The 22,226-nt window shown below is 44.7% G+C and overlaps 8 protein-coding genes across 12 annotated transcripts; 2 read left to right on the forward strand and 6 right to left on the reverse strand.

The window, feature by feature from the left end:
* Positions 1-38: 38 nt before the first annotated feature.
* On the reverse strand, positions 39-1,074 carry LOC108099176 (protein FAM207A). The gene has a single exon (XM_017202537.2). The coding sequence runs from the start codon at positions 736-738 to the stop codon at positions 199-201; it is 540 nt and encodes a 179-aa protein (XP_017058026.1). The 5' UTR covers positions 739-1,074; the 3' UTR covers positions 39-198.
* Positions 1,075-1,223: 149 nt separating this feature from the next.
* LOC108099203 (cyclin-dependent kinase 8) lies at positions 1,224-2,707 on the forward strand. The gene is made up of 2 exons (XM_017202578.2): positions 1,224-1,438; positions 1,497-2,707. The coding sequence occupies exons 1-2, from the start codon at positions 1,308-1,310 to the stop codon at positions 2,695-2,697; spliced, it is 1,332 nt and encodes a 443-aa protein (XP_017058067.1). The 5' UTR covers positions 1,224-1,307; the 3' UTR covers positions 2,698-2,707.
* A 105-nt stretch (positions 2,708-2,812) lies between these two features.
* Positions 2,813-5,386, reverse strand: LOC108099202 (putative glycerol kinase 5). Its single transcript, XM_017202577.2, has 6 exons — positions 5,016-5,386; positions 4,852-4,945; positions 4,069-4,568; positions 3,553-4,005; positions 3,324-3,487; positions 2,813-3,089 (listed from the first exon to the last, which is right to left on the reverse strand). The coding sequence occupies exons 1-6, from the start codon at positions 5,193-5,195 to the stop codon at positions 2,813-2,815; spliced, it is 1,668 nt and encodes a 555-aa protein (XP_017058066.1). The 5' UTR covers positions 5,196-5,386.
* A 559-nt stretch (positions 5,387-5,945) lies between these two features.
* On the reverse strand, positions 5,946-7,428 carry LOC108099114 (CRAL-TRIO domain-containing protein C3H8.02). Its single transcript, XM_017202444.2, has 2 exons — positions 7,061-7,428; positions 5,946-6,762 (listed from the first exon to the last, which is right to left on the reverse strand). Exons 1-2 carry the CDS (start codon positions 7,217-7,219, stop codon positions 6,253-6,255), a joined length of 669 nt encoding a protein of 222 aa, XP_017057933.1. The 5' UTR covers positions 7,220-7,428; the 3' UTR covers positions 5,946-6,252.
* An 87-nt stretch (positions 7,429-7,515) lies between these two features.
* Positions 7,516-10,429, reverse strand: LOC108099110 (sphingosine kinase 2). Its single transcript, XM_017202435.2, has 2 exons — positions 9,343-10,429; positions 7,516-9,074 (listed from the first exon to the last, which is right to left on the reverse strand). Exons 1-2 carry the CDS (start codon positions 10,320-10,322, stop codon positions 8,066-8,068), a joined length of 1,989 nt encoding a protein of 662 aa, XP_017057924.1. The 5' UTR covers positions 10,323-10,429; the 3' UTR covers positions 7,516-8,065.
* A 93-nt stretch (positions 10,430-10,522) lies between these two features.
* LOC108099112 (phospholipid scramblase 1) lies at positions 10,523-13,111 on the forward strand. Its single transcript, XM_017202439.2, has 4 exons — positions 10,523-10,708; positions 11,269-11,762; positions 12,200-12,358; positions 12,418-13,111. Exons 1-4 carry the CDS (start codon positions 10,603-10,605, stop codon positions 12,439-12,441), a joined length of 783 nt encoding a protein of 260 aa, XP_017057928.1. The 5' UTR covers positions 10,523-10,602; the 3' UTR covers positions 12,442-13,111.
* Positions 13,047-14,947, reverse strand: LOC108099113 (peroxiredoxin-2). Of its 3 annotated transcripts, none has more exons than XM_017202442.1 (5): positions 14,831-14,947; positions 14,093-14,253; positions 13,900-14,017; positions 13,416-13,821; positions 13,047-13,320 (listed from the first exon to the last, which is right to left on the reverse strand). In XM_017202442.1, the coding sequence occupies exons 2-5, from the start codon at positions 14,244-14,246 to the stop codon at positions 13,270-13,272; spliced, it is 729 nt and encodes a 242-aa protein (XP_017057931.1). In that variant the 5' UTR covers positions 14,247-14,253; positions 14,831-14,947; the 3' UTR covers positions 13,047-13,269. The 3 variants fall into 3 exon arrangements, with proteins under 3 accessions (XP_017057931.1, XP_017057932.1, XP_017057929.1); XM_017202443.1 differs by having other exon boundaries at positions 14,093-14,248; positions 14,831-14,868; XM_017202440.2 differs by lacking the exon at positions 14,831-14,947 and adding an exon at positions 14,513-14,786.
* A 186-nt stretch (positions 14,948-15,133) lies between these two features.
* Positions 15,134-20,202, reverse strand: LOC108099111 (R3H and coiled-coil domain-containing protein 1). 3 transcript variants are annotated; one of them, XM_017202438.2, is made up of 10 exons: positions 20,037-20,202; positions 18,941-19,111; positions 18,618-18,832; positions 17,498-17,690; positions 16,958-17,357; positions 16,667-16,843; positions 16,320-16,610; positions 16,067-16,256; positions 15,763-16,002; positions 15,134-15,610 (listed from the first exon to the last, which is right to left on the reverse strand). In XM_017202438.2, the coding sequence occupies exons 3-10, from the start codon at positions 18,649-18,651 to the stop codon at positions 15,561-15,563; spliced, it is 1,575 nt and encodes a 524-aa protein (XP_017057927.1). In that variant the 5' UTR covers positions 18,652-18,832; positions 18,941-19,111; positions 20,037-20,202; the 3' UTR covers positions 15,134-15,560. The 3 variants fall into 3 exon arrangements, with proteins under 3 accessions (XP_017057927.1, XP_017057926.1, XP_017057925.1); XM_017202437.2 differs by having other exon boundaries at positions 16,958-17,360; XM_017202436.2 differs by lacking the exons at positions 18,941-19,111; positions 20,037-20,202 and having other exon boundaries at positions 16,958-17,028; positions 17,092-17,360; positions 18,618-18,760.
* Positions 20,203-22,226: the final 2,024 nt, after the last annotated feature.

Consider the following 22,226-nt stretch of genomic DNA (forward strand, 5'->3'; position numbering starts at 1 on the left):
TAAATTCTGTTCTCTGTTTATGCAAATGCAAGACAAAGTTTTTGGTTAAAGGTTTAATTTCGATGATTTTGGTTTGTGGTTTGAGGCATTCAGTGAAGAATTATTGTCATCTATTCACAGTCACATAATGTTAAATACATCTGTATTGCTTTAAGAGTAAGGCTTAAGTGTAAAATTATTAAATAGGGAGTTTAGGCTCTATTCATCGTCGTCTTCTTCCATTGCAAGATATTTGTTGCGCACATGGCTGGCAACTACTTCGCGGGGATTCTTTTTAAAGTTCTTGTCCTTGATGAGTTTTTCGAAAGACTTGACGCGGTTAACTATGTCGTTACGTTTTTTCCGGATCTTTTCGTTGGCACTCAGAGGGACTTCCGGCTCGGTGAGAGCAGCTTGTTCGACAGAATCCTTTTGCTTGGTTTTCACCAGATTGTAGATGTCCTGTAGGGAGGGCAGGGCGTCACGTAGGGGTTTCAAGTCTCCAACGACCTTGGTCTTCTCGCGATTCTTGCGAGCCTGCTCCTCCTTGCGTTCCTTTCGCGATTCGGCAAAGCGTTTGAGAAGCTTCTTGTGTTTCGCCTCGGTCTTTTCCTTTTTGGTGGTCATCTTTTTGGGCGTGAGTGTTTTGTGGAGAAGCTTATCCTGCCGAAGCTTCGCCTGCATATCCTGAGCCCTCTGCTTGGCTGCCCCCACCACACTCTTCGCCTTGGCCCTCACGTTGCGTTTGGTTTTAGCCATTTCAAAAGCGTTTTTCTGCACCAATAAAATCAAAACAAACGTGCAGCGTGCTAAACTCAAAAAACAGTGTCACCCCACCTGTTTTTTCTTCTGGTTATCGATAGCAAGTGAGTTTTCAAAAAAAAAGTAGCTGAACGCGATAGAAAAATAGCCAAAAACATCTAAGTCACAAAGCTTAATTTAAATTTGGAACTAATTTTCAAGACCATATCTTTTATTCCGTGTCCCGTTTTTCACCTGTTAGGTTTCTCTTTTTCAATAGTTGACCGATTTTATAAGCGTACTTTACGATTCCTACTGCTCTTCTAAACATGTTGTGTTAATAAAAACATTTTTTAGGTTATTGTTGACGCACTCTTTTAGATAAATAAAATACTTTAATGGGTCACTTTCAATTTCAAACCTTCAAATTTTCCACAACCTGCTGAGCCATAAAAAAAATAAGAAATTAGTTCTTCAACACTACTCGGCGCTCTTTATCGCTTATTATCGGTTATCGGTGAACAGCTGACTAGCGGCATCAGGATTTATAAACAATTTTGTTAGCCAATTCGCGAATTTTATACAAAATGGATTACGATTTCAAGATGAAAACGCAGATAGAGCGTACAAAAGTGGAGGACCTTTTTAACTACGAGGGTTGCAAGGTAGGACGCGGCACCTACGGCCACGTCTACAAGGCTAAGTGGAAGGAGACAAGGTGAGTTGGTGATCTAGTGCTGAAAATCCGAGATGTTCCTTATTTCCCTATCATCCAGTGACGGAAAGGAATATGCCCTGAAGCAGATCGACGGCACTGGGTTGTCCATGTCTGCTTGCCGAGAAATAGCTTTGCTGCGCGAACTGAAGCACCAGAATGTGATTACTCTCATCCGGGTGTTTCTTTCGCACAACGATCGGAAGGTGTTTCTGCTAATCGACTACGCTGAGCACGATCTTTGGCACATCATCAAGTTCCACCGGGCGGCCAAGGCAACCAAGAAGCAGGTGGTGGTGCCGCGCGGAATGGTAAAAAGTCTGCTGTACCAAATCTTAGATGGCATTCACTACCTGCACAGCAATTGGGTGCTGCATCGCGATCTGAAGCCAGCTAATATCCTGGTGATGGGCGACGGCAATGAGCGCGGTCGCGTCAAGATTGCCGACATGGGCTTCGCCCGTCTGTTCAATGCCCCTCTAAAGCCTCTGGCCGATTTGGACCCCGTGGTGGTCACCTTTTGGTACCGTGCCCCTGAACTGCTGCTTGGTGCCCGTCACTACACTAAAGCCATTGACATCTGGGCCATTGGTTGCATCTTTGCCGAACTCTTAACCTCGGAGCCCATCTTCCACTGCCGGCAAGAGGACATCAAGACCAGCAATCCGTATCACCACGATCAGCTGGACCGAATCTTCAACGTGATGGGCTTTCCGCAGGACAAGGATTGGGAGGACATCAAGAAAATGCCCGAGCACCACACACTTACCAAGGACTTTAAGCGCTCGACGTATTCCACCTGTTCACTGGCCAAGTACATGGAGAGGCACAAGATCAAGCCGGACAGCAAGGCCTTCCACTTGCTACAGAAGCTGCTGCTGATGGACCCCAACAAGCGGATCACCTCCGAGCAAGCCATGCAGGACCAGTACTTCCAGGAGGAGCCGCTTCCCACGCAGGACGTTTTCGCCGGCTGCCCCATTCCATATCCCAAGCGGGAGTTCCTTACCGACGACGACCAGGAGGACAAGTCGGACAACAAGCGTCAACAGCAGCAACAGCAGCAGCAGCAGCAGCAACAACAACAGCAGCAGCAGCAAATGAACGCCGAGCCAAATGCTAAGAGGGTGAGATTGTCCGGAACTGGGAACCAGCAGGACTTCCATCACCAGCAGCAGCAGCAACAGCAGCAGCAACAACAGCAGCAGCAGCAGCAGATGATGTTCAACCCGCAGCAGAACTTCCAGCAGCGCTTTAACTGAGAGACTGACAAACGCAGCATTTTTCTATTCCTACTTCTTCTAGTATTCTAAGTATTTAATGACTTTAGCGCGTAACAAATACAAAACAGTAAAGTGTACAATACAACAGTTTGTACTAGTACCAGTCACTAAAGCGGTCGATTGTTTGCACCCACTTTTCCATCCTGCTTGATATTGAGTCAAACTCCTTGGGCCGCGGTTGAAAGACCCGCTCCACTATTCGGAAACACTTAAGATCCTCTACACTGTTCCAGATGCCGTGGTTAATGCCCGCCATGAACGTGGCGCCCATAATGCTGCTTTCCGTGTTCTGGGCCCGCTCCACATTCAGCCCGCTGAGATCGGCCAGAAATTGGCAGACAAAGTCGTTGCGGGAGACGCCGCCATCAACTCTGGAATAAATTGTTTATATTAATAACGTTTGCAAAATCTCTTCCTATTTAATTCGGTGACAACCTAATAGAAGTCTTTGAGGTCATAAAGCTAGTAACAATTTAGCATTCAGTGAGTAATGTTTTGGGCAATTTAGGATTAATGACTTCTTTTAGTATCAGCTTTTAACGAAAATTGTAATTAAAAACTTCTTAATCTGCTGCGGTTTTTTTTAAGATGTATTACCAGCTTACCTAATCATCTGAAGCTTCTGCGAGGTTTCCTTTTCAGCGGCCTCGATCAGTTGCACCAGACGAAAGACTATACTCTCGAGCAGGGCGCGCACCATGTGTGCCTTGCTGGTGGACGGACTAAGGCCAATGAAGCCGCTTGCTGACCGATAGTCGTTTACCGGGGGCTGTCAAAGATAAGATAGGGATCAGCTCCACTTGCGAACTAGCTTTATCTGATGGGACCACTCACCCCCAGGCCACTGAAGGCGGGCATGAAGAACACACCATTTGTGTCCGTGACGGATTCTGCAATATCCGATGTGTCCGCTGGATTCTCGAAGAGTTCGCAGGATTGCGCCCACGAGACCACGGTGCCGAAGTCATGGGACGCTCCCTCGATACAGTAGATGGCTCCCTGGTTGTTGCCTGGGTTCTTTAGCTGCCAGGCAACCAGTGGGTACATGCCAGAGATCGCTGCACGACATCGATCGCCCGTGATCAGATTTAAGAAGGCTCCAGTGCCCATGGTGACCTTAACGTCATTCTTTTTGAAGCACTGAGAGCCCCACATGGCGGCCGTTTGGTCACTCAGAGAGGCAGCAATGGGGATGTTCGTATTGGCCCAATCCGGACCCAAGGCAGTGGGATGCACGTTCCCGAAACCCTTGTAACCGTTGTCCACCACTCGTGGCAGAATTTTCGACTGGAATGGGTAACAAGACATGAGAAGTTATCGTATCATAGCATGAGGGTATCTGCGACTTACATTGATGCCAAAGAGCCAGCTTATTAGCGGCGACCAACTGAGCGTGAAGGGGTCGTATAATCCCGTCGCTGTACTTGAGGTAACATCGGTTATGTGCTCCACATCTTTGTCCCTGCTGTTCCCTGTTCTCAGTTTGTGCAGGATCCACGAGTCCAGCAGCTCCACACGTGCCTTTTTTTGGACCAAAGCCTGGCGCAGTTTCTTATTGTGCATTACCTCGAAGAGAAGGCGTGGGGTGACCTGGCCATTCATCAGTTTAAGGACACTTCCGGCAAGGAATCGCGACTGGCGTGTGAGCAGAAACAAGGCGTACGAGACCCAGTTCATGGAGCTCTTCGTCCAACTAGTGTTCCATTCGTTCACCAGCTTATCGGCGCGCAGGTCTTTCCAGGTAACAAAGTTGTGGTAGTACTCGCCAGTTCGGTGATTCCAGGTTAGAAAAGTGCAGCGCTGAGTGGAAATGGTCAGGCACGAGATGTCCGAGGGCGAAAGCTGGGCATCTAAAATTGAATAAAAGGCTCAATTAATATAAGTGGCTAATAAAAAAGATAAGTTTATGTGTTCTAAGGCAGTATTTCCCTAAGTGTGGGTCGCGACCCACTGGTGGGTCGCGTTTAGATTTTTGGTGGGTACTAATTGCCATATAAATCTTGAAATTTTTTGTGTAGATGGGTCGCGGTCCCGACAAGTTTGGGAAACACTGTTCTAAGGCATTCCCATTTACCTATGGTTTTATTAACTTATATAAAGTTAAACCTGTTCTTTTATAAGCTTTGAACTCACCCTTTACCGCCAGCGTTATAACGTTCACAATTTTGCGCCACAAGATCTCCGGTTCGATTTCAAAATAGCCGGGCTGAGGGTTCAGTAGCTCTACCTAATTGCACCAAAGGTCGAATAGTTAATTAACTTTGCACCGTGGGTCGCTTGAAGATCGAATCACTTACTGCATCCACCGCCGATCCCCTCACAACACACCGATCATCTAAAACGAAGCTCCTCACGCAGGTGGTGCCTACATCCAGAGCGAGGATGTAAACAGGTAATCCCGATCCTGTGTCCTTCGATGATCCCAAATTTTTGGGCGGCTCTTCCGACTTGGTTGCTTTTTCTGGAGACCCCGACATCTTTCCCAGCGCACACTTCGACGATCACTGTCTTCTGGACGCTGTTACTCCGAACTGGCGGATCGACTTATCCATTTCGCTACTGCCGCTGGAATTGTTATTGTTTCGACGAGGCCTCATAGTGCGCGATTCAGATTTCCTTATCAAGTCAAGTGCCCGACTTTTGTTTTTGTTTCTCGCCCAGATAATGATCAACTAGCTTGAAAGTAGCCGAAACATGGCCTAGGATTTTATTTATTAAAAGTGCGATATTTTGTAATAAATACGATTTACGTGTTACAATCAGGGACGGATTAAGGGCAGGGCCGACGGGGCCGCGGCCCGGGGCTCCGAAATTTTGGGCGCCCCCACAAAAAATGCGAACAAATAGGTTTTTAAATTTTTTAAGAATTTAATTTGGCTAAATTTACGGGAAAGTGAGTTCTTATGATCATTAGAAACAATCATTGTTTGTAAACATTTGTATTATACCAGGGCGAATTAAGAATATTTGTTAATATTTTGTGCATAGCTAAAAAAAGCAAAGTTTCGGCATCTAAAAAAAGTGTTGACAAACGCACAAAAGTGCTTTATGATGTGCCAGCCCTAATCTGCGCAAGTTTTAAATCGACAAAACAATAACAGCCTTCTGATAAGACAATGGATTATGATTTTTATCATTGCCGATACGATAGGCCCGCTAAATATAGAGCTACATCGCCCTGATTGTTCACGTGTGCCGTGAATAATCACCCATATAATCTTAACGACTATTCTTTTACAACTTTATTTGCTGTACACATAGCCACTTGCATATATAATGTGTGTATACATAGGTACGAATTCAGGTATATAGATACTACACATACAAGATAAACCTTTATCTAAAATAGTTAGCATTGTACTAATAGTGTGTGTCCAATAAAATACATTTTACAATCAACTTGTTAAACATCGATTTATAGAGTACTGCACTAGATAAAAGCTCTCAGAAGCCTTCTTGCAAACTTAGGTACTGGTTTCGGTTCTCTTTGGAGATATGTCTACGCCAACTGGAGCTTTAGGCGTAAGGGCACCCTTACATGTCTGTTGGCAGGATGTCCGGAATAAGGTACTGGCACAGTTCCACTTCATCCGCCACAAATTTCACCTTTTTGGCGGTATTGTCGTCCAAAAGCACACGAATGGCCGGCCAGATTGTGGAAAAAATACCAGGCGAATTAATGATCAAACAGACGCCCAGGCGCTCCGGGAAGTGCTTTCCCAGCAACCAAATAAGGTTTTGGACAAGCTGGTAATCCATGCAACCGGTGCTGAACTCCGCCAGGTCGAAGACGATGCAGAGGCGGTCAGTGACCTCCTCAAAGCACTTCTTGCACGCCTCCTCCAGATTATAGACGATGAAGCGGGTCAGCTCATCGATGTCCCGCTCAGAGCTATGGTTCTTGGCCGGAATGTAAATCACCGGACGGCCAATGCAGTCGCGGTGGCGCAGCAGACGGGCCTTCTTCTCCAGCTGGCTGCGGTCCATCTCGCCCAACTTCTCCACTCCGTACGTCTCACGCCACTTGTTTGTCTTCAGAATGGCCTTGGGTTAAAATATTTCGGGTTATTTTAATTTCATTAACGCAAAAACCAAAAGTTTAATATAGTATTGGAATAATTAAGCGTATTTTCGAAAAGATTATGTGCGGATTTTTTAAGTGGATTATTATTAAGTAACTGGATTTTCTGAAGAAGTGAAATAGAATTGAACTCAATAAAATCAAAAGTCTGGATAAAGACATGGTAAACAAAAAGACTAGATAAAGACATTGTAAAACAAAATTAAAAGTGGGCTTTTTAATACTCCACTTAATTTCAGTTTTTATTTGCGAATGTGTCACCTGAAATGCGTCATCTGTGGTTTTAAAGGCACGAAGATATCGTCGCAGTGAGAAGTCGTTATGATATTGCTTCGGATCGGCCTCCACAATCAATTTCATGCGGTCCTTCAGATCCTTGAAGTCCTGTTCGTTAATTGGCGCCAGCTCCTCAGATGACATATTGTAGGACTTAAATCGATTTCAGATGGGGTATAATAAGTGCCTTCGTTCCAGAGAGCCTCGGACTGCGAACGGAATGTGCTGACACTATGCGAAATGCAAGCGGAGCTTAATATTTTTCCTCTGAAATGTTTTTTTTCGCAAATGGAACGGATTTGTTTTTTCTCATTTGGACTAGTGTGACCAGAGGAGAATCGTTGAAAAACACCGTTATGATTACGTTAATTCGAACGACCGTTACATTTAGCTTAAATTCAACTTGTCCCTATTTTTATAATCAAATTTTAAACTGATTCTAAGCTCAATTATTTTATTCACTCGATTTCAATACGCCTCACAAATTTTCAAGGTATTCTTTGCTTTTCTAAATGTTGCTAAATTTCTTAAAAAGTAAATTCATTCAAGATTATATTTATGTCGTTTTAAAGAGAACTGGGAAAGTAGTATATAATTAACTTTTAAGAATTTTTTTTTAATGTTGTAATACTTCCAATTTATGTGAAACTTTGATTCGCAGTTCCCAAATCACACACAATAAACCTTTTGAGTTTCATACTTTTTGACTATTTAAAACAGTTGAGATACAAAAATCGAAAGGTTTACTTTTTCTGGCATATATCTTTTTATACATGGTAATACTTCGTACATAACTGCAGATTTGATAAAAAACGTTAACAATACTTAATTGGTTGGCAGAAGCAAGCCACATAGAAACAGAAAAACCAAAATTCGAAGAATGCATAACGTCATCTCGGCCGTCTGAGGCCCTAAGTATTACAAATGCAGAGATTCCTAAGTTGAGATTTCTATTGCTTAAAGGTCTTCGTCCCACGGGGAGTGGTTCTCCTAGTTGGGCACCATGACACGGGCTATGCCCGGCAGGACCTCTGCTTGAAGAGGCCCGAACTCGACTCGCTCCCCGTCGACAGTGATGATGCCGTGATTGTCGAGTGGCTCCAGGCGAAAGGCTCGCACCGGCAGCACCTTTACCCACTCGGTGCTCACCTCCGGCAGATGGGTGCCGGAGCTCATGTTGTAGAGGAAGCTCAGCAGGTGCGGCCGACTGATGCCGGCGCGGATGAGAATCAGGTAGATGGTTCCGTCGTTCAGTCGAGCCTTGGGCGCAAAGTGGCAGTCGATGCCCAGATGCGTCTGATAAACGGCGTGCATCATGATAAACTCGCCCTCCTCCACCAGCCAGCCCTGGTCCTCGGGCAGCGGTTCGTCCAGGTCGGGAAGTTCGCTCGTGGGCCCATAATTCTGCTGCCTGTTCTCCAGCGAGGCGGCAGCCAGGCCGGTGAACTCGCTCTCGTCCGCCAGACTGTGGTAGATGCTCTCCGATATGGAATAGTAAAAGCTGCGTCGCGAGCCCCCCGACAGCCAGCTGTCGCACCTCGATCGGAACGACTGGTTGACGGACGTCTCCAGGGAAATGACGTCCGCGAACTCCTGAGGCAGGTACTCGGCACTGGAATGGTAGCTGGGCACCGCCCCCGTCAGCAGATCGACGTGCGTGTTGCAGCTTCGACTGCTCTGTATCCTCCGCTGGCCAGCGTAGCCGCTGTGGCTGTGGCTCGAGGAGCCCTGCTCCTCCGTCAGCAGGTAACTGATGCGACCGTTGTAAGTGCGCAGATTGACCAGGCGGTACAGCGTCCAGATGGTGAAGCGCTGGTAGCCCAACAACCGGATGCGCTCGCTCTCGATGTCCACGTCCGAAATCAAGCCCCATCCGATGGATAGGAAGGAGTAGACGGAGCGGCTCTGCAGCTGCACGCGGACTACGTCCATCGGAGAGCTGCGACCACTGATCACGGTCAAAGCAGCACCAAGCACTGGCTTGGTGAAGTACGGTTCACTAGTGGAGAAAGGCACCGGATTAAAAAGTTAATTATTTGTAGTTTTTGAAATTTAAGCTTTTATCAATAAGGCTGTGTGAAACAGGTAAAGGTGTTATAATCAACTTCACTCGTTAAAGGTACGTTTCCAATTACCATTTAACAACATCGAAAGTTGATTACCCTTATGGATTATTTATTTATTCAACAAGATAGGTGTCACGGATTGATTGTTGATGTTACTATTAGAAATGTGATGATTTATTGAAATAATGGAAGGAAACTTACTTGTAACAGTGGGCAATGGACCTGGCCAGTCCGTTGCCGGAACCGCACGGAATAATGCCGAGGGCCAAGTGAGGCAGGACGTGGGCCCAGTCCTGCCGCTGCAGCAGGCCGTTGATTATCTCGTGGAAGAGGCCATCTCCGCCAACGGCCACCACGCAGCACCAGGCATCCAGGCACTTTGTGCTCATGAACTCGATCGCAAAATTGGAATGTTTGGTCACGTACAAGTCGTAGGGCACCTCGGCCTCGTTGAGCACTGGGGTCACGTGCATATTAAAAACCTCGCGGGCGTCGCCTGAGCCGGATTTCGGATTAAGCAGAACCAGGATCCTGCGGCGCCGCTCATCTGTTGCAGGAGCCACAAAGATATCCTCCAGCGTGCGGTGCAGCTGCCAGCGTAGGGACCTGTACCATCGGTCTGCTTCCCGCATGTTGTCCTCGAAGGTGTCGAAGGACCTGAATCGCAGGGTCAGTACCGTTCGCTCGCGGTGCAGCTCCGACCGTAGGCTCCTTTTCTTCAGGACATAAGCGAAGACGTAGAGAAAAGCGCTGACGTCGCCGCCATCGGAGGGAAGGTTCTCCCTGCTGTTTGCGCTACATTTGCTGGGCGTTGTGGCCGATCGATGGTGGTCCCCGGAAGCTGAGATAGCCGGCGAATTGGGGTTGCCGGAGCTGCAGGCACAGGCTCCCGACATCACCAAACGTCGGCTCTTTTTGGGCCGCATGCAGCGAGCTCCCACTATGTCACCGATCCGTACCCGCTGCTCCTTGACGATGCTGCCGCCCGGTGACTCCCGCTGCAAGGTGAATCCCGTGGCGTCCAGGCGAACCCGGAAAACGTGACTGCCCTTTTTGCGCTGGCTCGTGTAAAAGGTGTCGCTGACGTCGTGGCCCTCGTCCCGATCCTCCTCCGCCCCCGGGGGCGTGGCCCGCGAGCCGGCCGAACTCGGGCTGGTGGTCTTATCAAGAGATTCGCTCATTTTGACTGGAGATTCGGCTGCCAAGCAGCATGTTTTGGGGATTTTTTGCTCAGCTTTTTATGGCTCCCTTATCACAATCATGGCCGCAGTGTGTCCGCAGGTGGAAGTCGAAAATATACCAGCTGCCGCGGAGGAACTTAATACCAAAATGTTTAAGTATTTGCTTATTTGTACAACGTAGTTATTTTCAGCGTTCACAACGCGGCAACACTGCGATTATTGTTGTGAACGGTTCCAGAATCAGATCCTTTGAAAGCGTTAATTTTAATTCCGAAAGAATATGATGCAAATGAGCGAATACAAGGTGGTGCCGCAGAACGCGCCGCAGGACGATACCGTTATTCGTCAGCCGCAATCAGTGACACCCGGAAACGCCAATGGAGTTGGTGCGTATTTATAACGCATATGGATTAGTCCCACGGATAAATTCCATCACACAAATGGACTCAGTGAGATGCGCGCGTCTGTGTGTGTGGGCGCGAGCAAAAAAGCTGAATCTTCTTGACATTTGGACAGCAGCGGTCAAGACTTTAGCACTTGTGATATAATTTTCGAAATCTTTTTTGTTACTTTCTTTAAAACCAACTAACCAATAAACAAATAATCCGAAATGTAAAGTTCCTTAAATAATAAATCAACAAAGCTTTACAAAGTGATTCGTAAATATTAACGCCAAACAAGTTAACAGGCCTTTAACATCACTTATGATAAGAATTTAGTTGAAACAGCGATTAAAATACGCTGAAATGTACATAATTTTTTTTTTTTGCAGATATACATAAACAACAGGTTCTTTTTAAGTTAATTTTTTTAGGTATATGTAATATGACGCCCGAGTACTTAGTGCCATCGGCCTGACCGCTGGTGTACCTATGCTTATTTTCATTGCTAATGCATATAGCCTATATCATATAAAAAGCTAATCTGGAACTACGCCCCGTTGCAGACAATTGGATGTCGATACCCGTGGGCATGCCCAACTGCCCCCAGGGCCTCGAATACCTGACCGCCCTGGACCAGCTGCTTGTGGCGCAGAAGGTCGAAGCTTTAGAGGCAATCACCGGCTTCGAGACGAAAAACCGCTTCAAGGTAAAGAACTCGCTGGGACAGAACGTCTACTTCGCCTATGAGGAGAGCGACTGCTGCTCCCGGAACGTGCTCGGCGGCAGTCGTCCCTTCGAGATCAAGATTCTGGACAACTTTCAAAACGAGGTGCTCCACCTGAACCGGCCGTTTAGGTGCAGTCTATTCTGCTGCTTCCCCAGTTGTATGCACACTGTAGAGGTGTCGGCTCCGCCGGGCCAGGTGATCGGAAGCGTGGAGCAGGTCTGCAGCTTCTTGCGACCCCAGTTTAACATCAAGAACACCTTCGGCGACACCGTCCTGCGAATTGAGGGACCCATCTGCCCATGGAAGTGCTTTAGCGATTCCAACTTCAAGGTCAGTGCGCGGCCAACAAGTGGTTATTCGTCTGTCTCGATTTCGATTCGCATATTCAAACAAGTATACACACACAACGGCGGTCAGCTAAATAGCAGCAATATTGAACGAACTCAGCATTAACCAGATAATTAATCTGCTATTCTTAATGAACAATGCCAGGCTCCCACATTCAATTATTTGTAGCAGCAGTACTTTTTGTTCTATTTAATTTTTATAACAGACTTATTGTCTTATTTAACTAACCGCCTCTGTGTTAAGCACCATGTAGAGCGGTTCATATACTGAAGTCCGAGACAGTGACGTCATGGATCGCTATGCTTGACTGTCCCGAACCAGTCAATTAATTCCGATACTGCAAACTCTGTGTGCGAATGCGAATTCCGTTGCGATTAATGCGAAACACAAACATTTCTCATTTTCCCCCCGTTTTGCAGGTATTGAGCGCCAATAACGAGGAGATCGGCAAAATAAGCAAACAATGGTCTGGACTGGGTAGGGAGATGTTCACCGATGCGGACTACTTTAGCATCACCTTCCCCCTGAATCTAGATGTTCGCATGAAAGCACTCGTATTTGCAGCGCTCTTTTTGATTGTGAGTATATAAAAAACAACACGGAAGCATTTTTAAATATATTTACAAATTTATTATAGGACTCACTGTTCTTCGAGCAATAAGCTTGACAAGGGATCGAATGAACAAACACCCAGACATTATTAATGCCGACTGCTTTTTTCAACGAATTGCTTCGTTGTAGCCTTAAGAATTTTTTAACCCTTTATTTGATTAACATTTCCGGGAATCTGAACAATGCAACGCTTTGATCAACTTAGAATCTCTGCAGCAAAGGAATCTGCCCGCACAATTTTGAACTGCAATGGAGTTGCACCTTCGTTTATATGAGCCTGGGTTTTTGGCATTTAAAACGCACAACAACGTAGCACACAACTGAATTCTGACTAATGTGTACACACGGAAAACAGACGAGAACGAGTGCCTTATGACGTCCTAGTTAATATTGTCGTCGCCCCGCCCCGTTTCCACGATTTTTATACCTCGACATAATTAGCTTTGTTTTACCCAAAGATCGGAGCACAGGACTACTTAACTGCAACCATGGCGTACCTTACTAATTTACTATTACCTATTACATTATACATACATATATTTTTGTATGAAACTAATCGCAATCGAATTGTTATCCATTATTGTGGCCACAATCGGCAATTTGATACTGCTGGTCGATTTCTTGTGGCGCCCCATGATTAGCATCACTTATACATGTACTTCATCAATTTATTTATCTCTCAGTTATGCTGTAAAATAAACAAACTATATTTTATACAAGACAAATGCCAACCATTTGCAATCGGTGGCAATGCAGACTTTTGTACAAAGGACTCAAGCGTTGGGCACGTTGTTCGATGTAAATGTGGTTCAGTTTTGGACATTTGGAATGTAACTGGGCTTAACCGCTCAGAGTAAAATCTCGAGCGCATCTATCCTTAGTTATTCTTGGCAAAGTACTTGGTTTTTTCCTCAGGGTTTGGAACGATCTGGAATATAAGTTTGTAGGGTATTTATATAGAATTCAATTGAAAACATTGTTTTTAAGGCCAAATTCTTGAATTTATGTATTTTTAAAACTTACCGTATCGGCACCTGGCCGCCAACCCGCTGGGCAAACCTCTCCGTGGGTATCCGTATACTGGAAGGCCTGTACCAGGCGAATAGTCTCGTCCACAGACCGTCCAACTGGCAGATCGTTCATGGTGATCTGACGCAGCACTCCAGCTTGGTCGATGATGAAGAGCCCACGCAGAGCGTGACCACTGTCCTCCAGATAGACCCCGTAGTCCTTGCTGATCTTGTGTGTCAGATCGGAGAGCAGAGGGATCTTCACGCTGCCAAGGCCGCCCTCTTTTCGCGGAGTGTTTATCCAGGCCAAGTGGGTGAAGTGTGAGTCCACACTAACGCCGATTACCTCCGTCTTGATCTTCTTGAATTCGGCAATGCGGTCCGAGAAGGCTATGATCTCCGTGGGACAGACGAAGGTACTGAAATGCAAAAGGTTGTTTATGTTTTGAAACCAATAGCTTTGATATGGAAATATCTTTTGGGTTTGATGCACTTACAAGTCCAATGGGTAAAATAGAAGCACCACATATTTTCCCAGGTACTGGGATAGCGATAGCTTCACAATCTCCTTATTAACAACAGCGGTTCCCTCGAACTGCGGGGCTGGCTTGGAAACTGCCAAAGAGGAGGTAATAAAAGAGTTAACTATGATAGCGGGCTGTCTATATTAAATGATAGTTTACTACTTACTAACTGCCTTGGTGAACTGCAGCTGATGGTCACCCTTCGGCTGATCGGGATAAACGGATCCGCCAGCGTAGGAATAACACGATTCACTATCGTCTGGCTTAGCAGCTCCAACAATCACTGCGGATAGCAGTAGGATAGATAAGTACTGGTTCATGACTGGGCTGAAACGAGATCCACGTATATATTACACTTATTAGATTCGGTTTATACGGTTTTTATGACACGCAACCAATATTGTTATTGACGCCACTTTAACTTCTATATTTATTAACTAATACTAATACTTTATATTTTATTAAAAAAATGAATATTTCTATTTTATAACTTATTATCTTTTCCAATGGATTAGCAGTCGAGAAACGAAGAGAAGGGTCCCGAGTAGTTATTGAATCTATTTTAGTCTGTCTTCACTGTACTCACATATTCAAAAAAGAAACACGCCCACAACTTGCAGCCACGCAGTCAAAAATTGTATTTCAATTTTCAGAACTTCAATTGATTTTGGTAGAACGAACCGATTTATTGTTGCTGCGCTTCCGTAAAGATAAGCTTATCAGTTTCATTCACTGGTAATATATTTTATAGTTGTCAGCGTGTAACTGCTTAAATAAATACTTGACAAAGGCATAACTAGGATTTCAATGCTTCTGCGATTCACTGGTTATCCATTTACATTTATTTATAGTGGCTTAACAATTAAAAGTTCATTGAACAGACACAAGTTCGCACAGCTGTTACCTTTAAAGCGCTATAATTAACTCCGTTTGTTTAATTTTAACAACAAACTCTTCTGCCGGCATTAGTGTGACAGTCGCAGTCTAAAATACCGCCATGCCTCTTTGGTCACACTGCCCAGGAAGTACGGACGTTGCCAGCACACATAAATTAGCAAACAATTATTCAAATGAAGTTATGAACTTGGCGGCCAAATATGTAATTTAAAGCGTCAAGAATATAGTAAAATTTTGTGACTAATAAATATTAGCATCACACAAAATCGTATCTGAAATGTTCAATAATCAATTTAAAAACCGTCATCAGTTTGTCTCACTTATTCTATAAACTTTATTAAAATATATATCAATATATAAATTGCTCGCGCTTAAAAATTAAGGTTTACGCCTGGAGTTAAAACAACACGTACATATGTATCTATGCATGTTTACTTGCTAATACCAATAAATATAGATATTTCTCTCTTATGGCCTAACTGATATAATATGCATTACATCACTATCATGCATCCTCTAAAAACTACAACAAATTGAGCAAAAATCTGTGTTAATTGCACAAAAAGCGAACATTTAAAGTACATTGCTTAGCATGCATTAGCTTTGATTGAGAAATTTTTTTGTTGTGGGCGTTAATGGTTGGTAGTGATAGTGGTTTTTGTTGATCTTTATGTTGCTGTTGCAGTATTATTGATGGGTTGAGAAAAATGCACCTTGCCTTCTTCCGAGGCCGCGGTCTAGCTCTCCCAGACCTCGTCCCGCTGTTTGGCAGCTAACAGTTTGCGTTCTGTAAATAAAAATTTAATTTACATATAAAATAAAATCGTGCGTAACAGTTGCCTTTATAAAGTAGTTAAAAATGAGCACATTGAAAACTCTTCAAAGAATTTTCCCAACTACTTTTTCAACTCTAACAACAGTGAACTCGACTCTACTCACCTTTGGCTTCGCGTAGTACTCGCCTCTCGTTCTCCCGCTCCTGCGGCGCCGTGGGCAGTTTGACCCCCAATGCGCCGGACACAAGACGCCGGGCCAAAGCCGTGCATGTTTCCGGTCGCTGGCGATACGGCTGTAGCGAAACGGCTCCGGCCTTCTTCGCCTTCAGTCGGGACTCGAGCGTGGCCTCCGCCAGTGGCTTCAACTTCACAAAGGGATGTCCCATTGTCAGCACTTCAGCAGCTGTAGATAACAGCCATACACTTCATTACACATTCAATTTATGATTACAATCTGCGCCACTCACCGATGCGGGAACTGCTAAACACAGCCAGAGCATGGGTGTCGTCCACCCACTTGATGTCGAAGCCGCTGCCCTTGTACTGTGCGAAAAGCATGAGCAGATCGGGTGTTTTGAACTCTACTGGAAAATTGGACACCTCCAGGACGTGGGGAAACTCTTCCTCGTTGAGCAGCTGTTGTTTGATGTGAAACACCTTAAAGATTCAATAACAAATGTGTTTATCCTAGCGAAATATTACTAAAGATAGGCTACTCACGCTGTAGTCCATTTTGGGCAGCTCGATTTTGCATTTGCCCACAGATTCACTCAGTTCTTGGAGAATCTTGGGATCCAGACAGTCGCCGCTCTCGTCAAACATGTTTTCCCAGTCATCTTCGTCCTCCTCGTCATCATCTTCGGTGGTGCTGTCTGCAGGTGGTTTCTCTGTGGCTTCTGCTTGAGGGGATTGGATCGCCTTGGGTGCCGCTGCCTCGATCTTTTCGGGGATCTCCAGCACATCCGAGACGAAGGTTTGTTTCATGATGCGACGATTGCTGCGATTGATTTCCTGCGATGGAAGCGAAAATTAGTTCGCCTCTACGTTTTGACATTGTTATACCATACCTTTGAGGCTCGCTGCAGTTCGCGCACATCGTTATCACATTTGGCCGCCTCTTCACCGTTTGGAGTCCTAGATACCACCACATCCTCGATGCGCAGTGGTGGAGATGCCTGGGATTTGCCGCTGCTGGCTGATTTGTTGCCATTGCTTGGCTTTGTACGCTGGGAGCCACTCATGATCTGTGGATAGACAAACTATGGATTAGGATGGACGGGTCAGTGTGTTAACTAACAACTTTAAGGCAGCGAGGGCGCCCTAATTTTGGTAAGTTTTGATTGCCTTCGAGCACCCACCTCTTTATCACAGTCCGCTGGCTTGGCCGGTCGGTTCTCTTGGTTTGGTTGAGTATCGTTTTCAGTCCCCGCTATAACGAGTACAGTGGCGTTATCTGCTGCTATAGATGCAGATATAGCTGTTGATTTCTTGCCTCGTTCTCTGCGGTGCGATTTCGATTTCTTTGACTTGGACTGCTGCTGATCGTCCGCCTTACTTGAGTTTGTATCTGCAACTGGCGGCGAGTCCGCTGTTGTAACCGTTTCCGTAGCCGCTGGCGGTTGTGCTGCTGTCGCTATCGATGTTGTTGTTGTGGTCGGTGGTGTAGTCTGGCTGCGCCGTGCCCTTGGCACATAAACCGCTCGATCGGGACGGCGTTCGCGACGGGTCGCAGCTGCTGAGCCGTCCGCCTGTTGCTCTCTGCTGCGAAAGAGCGGAGCAAAACACAGGTAGCAATAAGTGGATGGAACAAAGCAAGGCAATCGATTAGCTCACGACAGAATTTCGTCAGTTTCTAAGATACAACGCAGTCGATTAGCCATATGGTATGTATTGTATACCTGTTTGGGGATTCTTTAGAGGTAGGATTTGTAGCTATAGCTATTGCCGTGCCTGCAGCTATAGTTGTTGAGTTAATTGTTGTTATTGCTTCGTTCGCTGCACCTGCTTCCTCACTACTGCTGTTGTTGTTATTGCTATTGTTGTTCCTCAAGGCTGGCGGTCTGTATAAATCCACCGAGTTCGATTTGCTTACTAAAAGATACAGATAAAAAAATTATATACTTCCAAAGATACAATACTGTGGGTTACTCTAAAACAAATTCCATTTATAAATAAAGATCGCGAGTTGAGCAGAATGTTATAAACAAAAGTTGGCAAATGCACAAAGCAACTTAAAAAAATAGAGACTAAGGTGAAGCAACGGATTCGGCATATTATAAATTAAAAAAATTCACTTATGTCGACCCAATTTTACACGGCCTGCTTTGTGCCCGATGTTCGTGAATGTCAACACGAACTTGGCAGGTGGATCCCAAGCGGGAAAGGGGAGGCGGAGTGAGCGTGCGCAGCGGTCTATCAGCTGAGCGTTTACCTGCATGAGGCGAACTGAAGTGGAGCGAAGTGCGGTCGGGCAAGGTGTGATGCAACAGCACCAAAAATCAGCTCGAGAAAGAGGGCGACCTTGAATGAACGGTCGACGCGCTGCCTGCGCCGCTCAGCTGGCATCTGGTTATTTGAGTAATTTTACTTAAATTATATTATTAACTAAATACCCTTATATTGAGAGTAATTATAAAAGTTGATTGGAGGTATATTTTGAAGGTCTCTATAATTATATTGCGTTAATATCGATTTTTAATCAATACTTAACTCATACAAAACTGTTTTAAATGCCTTCTAGTGTCCAAAGCAATAAATTAACTAAATAAAGAATTAGTACAGAACGACGATCTTTTTTTTGTTTTCTAACATGTTGACAGTGTATTCCCGTCTTCGTATTGTTTACCCATTCTCATTAATATTTTGATTTCTTTGTTTCGCATCTTTTGCGTTTTTGCAAACATTTTAATTTATGGCCGCTTGCTTAATTCAAATGCAAAAACGCTTCGCGCCGAAATTTAAAAAACATAGCCTGCCTTTGTTTATTTGCGTAGTCTATTATTATTTACTTTTACTCACATGGTGATTCGCCGATATGCTTCTTAACGCCCATCTTACAGAGCTCCGTTATGTTTTTCCTGCTGGCGCTGCTGCTTCTGCCGTTTGTAACCTGTTGTTGTGAATTGTTGTTGCTCCTCCAGCTCTTCGCTGTCTCCCTCTCTCTATCCCGCTCCCTCCCACGCGTTGGCTGGCGCCGCTCTCTCTCCTTTTCCCTTTGTTGCTGCTGCTTGCGACTGTTAATTGTAGATTTTTTAACACAATTAGTTAATCTTTATAAAAGGTATTTTTTTTTCTTATTTATTTAACAGGATGTACTCATTATATAAAAAACCATTACTTACGCCTCAAAACCGCTTGGATCGAGGAGCTGGTTGCGAAAGCAAAGGACGGTACGGCGCTGCGGCCCTTGGCCCACTGAAAAGGTGAACAGATCGTACTGCTGGCGGTATTTCTCACATGTTTGATGGATGAGATAACGGCGGTAATTGCCCACAGGTGGAAAAAGAAGAACGCTGTGAAAGAGGGACAGAAAAGGTTAAGAAACTCTCGATCAAAACCGATCGGTCGCTTTATCAGAAGTGTGTGTTTGCATTTGTGATGGGCCGTTTATGCGGGAATTCCATTAACGCTAATTGGGCGAATCAAAAACATACCAGACCAAATTATTTGTGTCCAATTCTGGGTATAGAACACAATTGTAAGATAAAAAAACAACTTTAGTGTAGTGTTTATGTTGTTAAAACGTGAAACACATATTATGAACCGGTATACACGAAGTTGAAAAAATCCAATTAGAACCGATCGCTAACAGGTTGTTGGGAATTCTCACATAGAAGAGGAAGCAGAGGAGGCAACCCCAAGAAAATAAAAACAAAGTCGAAACGAAGCACGACTTGTAAGCGATATTACGTAACGGTGTTGTAATATTAAAAACTGAAATTTCTATGCGGCGCTTGCGGTTGTTATTGCGCGGCGATTAATTGTTTATTAAACGCGGGCCGAATGCAAAAGAGCGCAAGAGCACGAAGCCCCAAAAAAATGGTGTTAGTTGGCGCAACTGCAATGCGGAAAATCACATTTGCAGTTGGGAAAACTCAAAGTTGTGCAGAAAAAAACAATGAAAAACTGGTATCTGCACACGAAAGGCCCACAAACTCGTACTACTTCTTTCATTGTTGTTGTTTTTCTCTGTTGCACATTTCCGTATTACGATTGTTGTAACGGGACTTGCAGGTCTCTCCCTCTCTGTCTTGCGCATCGTATTTGTTGTTTTTGGATGTTATGTCCAGAGGGGGCTGGGGGCAATTTACTTCTCTCTCCCTCTCTCATACAATCAGGGACAACACACGCACACACTCGCACTCACACACACCTACGCACTTCGATATTCTCGTGGCAAAACGTTCTAAAGTGTTCTTTTCACAGCCGTTTTCTTACCCACAACTCAGGCGCTTCTTCACAAACAGCTGGATGTCACAACCGACATTATGCACAAATTCCTGGTCAATTAAACTTAGACTATTTGCGAATGCCTCCAGTTTATTTAAAAAATCGCGACGACGAAAAAACCGACGTCGCACACACACAAAAATTTCTGGCTTGTTGTCCAGCCCTCGCACGCGTCTTCTTAAACCCCGAAATCCATGGTTGGTGTCTCCGGTCATTCTGTTTTCCAACCATGTTAACGTTGATGGGGATGTTAGCAAATACATTCATCCAATCCTACCGAGTGCGCCCTCCGATGCAACCACTTAACATAGCGAGTGCACCATATCCCTTACCCTATCCAAAACTCCCTCCAAACCTAGCGAATGCGCCCTTCTAATCTAACGAGTGCATATACTCAGTGACAGGATCATTGATATACCCTTTCTTGGAGTACTACTGTTTGCAATTAGTGAATACTTTTGTGAATATTCCTGAGTGCATAGTACTGATTAGCATTAAAAGACGATATGTCATATGGCTCTCAAATATACACGTTAGCTATCTGTCCTTTTCCTATTCGTTCCTTATTGTTCAAAAAAGGCAGCCAATTTAATTGGAGCTATTAAATGTAAAGTAAGAACGTGGTTTGTTTTGCTTTAAGAAGTCTAGTGCGTGAGTTTATACTCTTAAGTTCACACCAAGCGAAGGGGAACCGTGTTCTAGTTTCCGAACTATGCACAGCTGAATTTCTAGCAGCTAATATTTGAGCAAGTGCTCGAAATTAAATTCTGCATAAACACGAAAGGAAGAGTGGAGCGAACCGTCGCTCACTCCATTTCCGCTTTTCAGGCTGTCAACAGGCTATCGCGCCCTTGACACCTCCAAAACGCTCCCAGCCAACCGAAAGCCACCCACTTGCACCGCCACCCAGCTCCATTTTCTAATGGCTCAATGGAAAACTCGCTGTTTGCGTAGGACAAATGTTTATTTATGAATTTCTTTCACTTCAGCTCCTGCTCTCTGCGGATCGAAGTGTCACGAGACAGCGACTTTAACCGCGACAGATATTTTGGCGGAGGCAACTTTTTATTCCTGTTTAATTTGTTTTGGTTTTTGCATTTTATTGCTCAATTAATTGGGCAGGCAAGCGGGGCAAATAAAGTTGAGCCCTTGCAGATGATAAATCGGTAAAATCGCACACAAATGCTCTCCATTCACCGATTTCAGTGCAGTGGGTTATGAGCTATAAAAGGCAATTCCGAGGACCCACGCAGAAACACTATAAAGAAAAGTTCGACTTGAAGGGTACGAAAAAGATATAAAATTGTTGCAATAGTTGGAGAAAGCAATATATATAAACATTTAAAGAGCCAATATTTGCACGTGAACACCCTTTTGGGAACCACTTTGCTGATCTAGTTAATATTTAAGAAAGAGGTAGACATTTTTCCGAGTGCTTGGTTATCGCTCATATATTTCCATTCATTACAGGACCGAAGGCAGGCCAAAAACTATGCCCATTGCCACGCCCCGCCCGGCAATTTGTAACGCCTTTTGCTGTCGTCTCCTGTCAAAATGGCATTCATAAAACTGACTCTCGGCCCAGTCCCCAATTTTCGGGAAATTGTCCCCGTTTATTTCGCCTGATAATGTCTCAATAAAATCTACCCGGCATCTTTTATGGATAGGTGTTTGGATATATGGTAGGGCTCTCGGTGTAGCTGCAATATATGGAAAGACTCTGTACCTATACAAAACACCCCGTGTTATGCCGAACTATTTCGCAATTACCGAAGCTGTAAAATTTTACGATCTTAAAGCTTTCTGCTGGCAGAGCTGCCCCGATGGAAGGTCGTTTTGAATTGGATTTTTATCTTTCTGCCCAGCAATCTGTTGGGTCGGATGCGTAGAATAGTTTTTCATCGCCTTATGATTGCAACATCATCTGCTTTTAATTACTTTTGAGTTCTGCGCGTTGTATTATACATTGGGGGTAGCAAATATCTTGTATACTAAAAATGGATTCGAAGTTAGGAGTATCTCCATTATTTACCTCCGCTTTCACTCTATAAATCCCTAATTACCAACCTTGTTACTTTTCTTTCACATTTTCCTGTTGACTTTTTCCATCTTCGCTTTGATTGTAATAGCTTTTAATCTTTTCGTTATCCTGTGGTATTCTCATTAATTGAGTTTCTG

The sequence above is a fragment of the Drosophila ficusphila genome, unplaced genomic scaffold (assembly GCF_018152265.1).
Source record: "Drosophila ficusphila isolate 14025-0441.05 unplaced genomic scaffold, ASM1815226v1 contig_286, whole genome shotgun sequence".
NCBI lineage: Eukaryota > Metazoa > Arthropoda > Insecta > Diptera > Drosophilidae > Drosophila > Drosophila ficusphila.

What these genes read in the sequence shown, in the direction of transcription:
- LOC108099176 (XM_017202537.2), bottom strand. Translation starts at nt 738, where the DNA reads ATGGCTAAAACCAAACGCAACGTGAGGGCCAAGGCGAAGAGTGTGGTG.
- LOC108099203 (XM_017202578.2), top strand. Translation starts at nt 1,308, where the DNA reads ATGGATTACGATTTCAAGATGAAAACGCAGATAGAGCGTACAAAAGTG. An exon ending in GCTAAGTGGAAGGAGACAAG is followed by an intron (nt 1,439 to 1,496) that starts GTGAGTTGGTGA and finishes CCTATCATCCAG; the next exon opens with TGACGGAAAGGAATATGCCC.
- LOC108099202 (XM_017202577.2), bottom strand. Translation starts at nt 5,195, where the DNA reads ATGTCGGGGTCTCCAGAAAAAGCAACCAAGTCGGAAGAGCCGCCCAAA. An exon ending in GGGGATCGGCGGTGGATGCA is followed by an intron (nt 4,946 to 5,015) that starts GTAAGTGATTCG and finishes TGGTGCAATTAG; the next exon opens with GTAGAGCTACTGAACCCTCA. An exon ending in GCTGGCTCTTTGGCATCAAT is followed by an intron (nt 4,006 to 4,068) that starts GTAAGTCGCAGA and finishes TACCCATTCCAG; the next exon opens with TCGAAAATTCTGCCACGAGT.
- LOC108099114 (XM_017202444.2), bottom strand. Translation starts at nt 7,219, where the DNA reads ATGTCATCTGAGGAGCTGGCGCCAATTAACGAACAGGACTTCAAGGAT. An exon ending in CCACAGATGACGCATTTCAG is followed by an intron (nt 6,763 to 7,060) that starts GTGACACATTCG and finishes TTTTAACCCAAG; the next exon opens with GCCATTCTGAAGACAAACAA.
- LOC108099110 (XM_017202435.2), bottom strand. Translation starts at nt 10,322, where the DNA reads ATGAGCGAATCTCTTGATAAGACCACCAGCCCGAGTTCGGCCGGCTCG. An exon ending in TCCATTGCCCACTGTTACAA is followed by an intron (nt 9,075 to 9,342) that starts GTAAGTTTCCTT and finishes TTTCTCCACTAG; the next exon opens with TGAACCGTACTTCACCAAGC.
- LOC108099112 (XM_017202439.2), top strand. Translation starts at nt 10,603, where the DNA reads ATGATGCAAATGAGCGAATACAAGGTGGTGCCGCAGAACGCGCCGCAG. An exon ending in TTAGCGATTCCAACTTCAAG is followed by an intron (nt 11,763 to 12,199) that starts GTCAGTGCGCGG and finishes CCCGTTTTGCAG; the next exon opens with GTATTGAGCGCCAATAACGA. An exon ending in TTGCAGCGCTCTTTTTGATT is followed by an intron (nt 12,359 to 12,417) that starts GTGAGTATATAA and finishes AATTTATTATAG; the next exon opens with GACTCACTGTTCTTCGAGCA.
- LOC108099113 (XM_017202442.1), bottom strand. Translation starts at nt 14,246, where the DNA reads ATGAACCAGTACTTATCTATCCTACTGCTATCCGCAGTGATTGTTGGA. An exon ending in CTATTTTACCCATTGGACTT is followed by an intron (nt 13,822 to 13,899) that starts GTAAGTGCATCA and finishes TTTGCATTTCAG; the next exon opens with TACCTTCGTCTGTCCCACGG. An exon ending in GGCGGCCAGGTGCCGATACG is followed by an intron (nt 13,321 to 13,415) that starts GTAAGTTTTAAA and finishes CTTATATTCCAG; the next exon opens with ATCGTTCCAAACCCTGAGGA.
- LOC108099111 (XM_017202437.2), bottom strand. Translation starts at nt 18,651, where the DNA reads ATGGGCGTTAAGAAGCATATCGGCGAATCACCAT. An exon ending in TCTAAAGAATCCCCAAACAG is followed by an intron (nt 17,361 to 17,497) that starts GTATACAATACA and finishes GCTCTTTCGCAG; the next exon opens with CAGAGAGCAACAGGCGGACG. An exon ending in AGTACTACGCGAAGCCAAAG is followed by an intron (nt 15,611 to 15,762) that starts GTGAGTAGAGTC and finishes TTTTATTTACAG; the next exon opens with AACGCAAACTGTTAGCTGCC.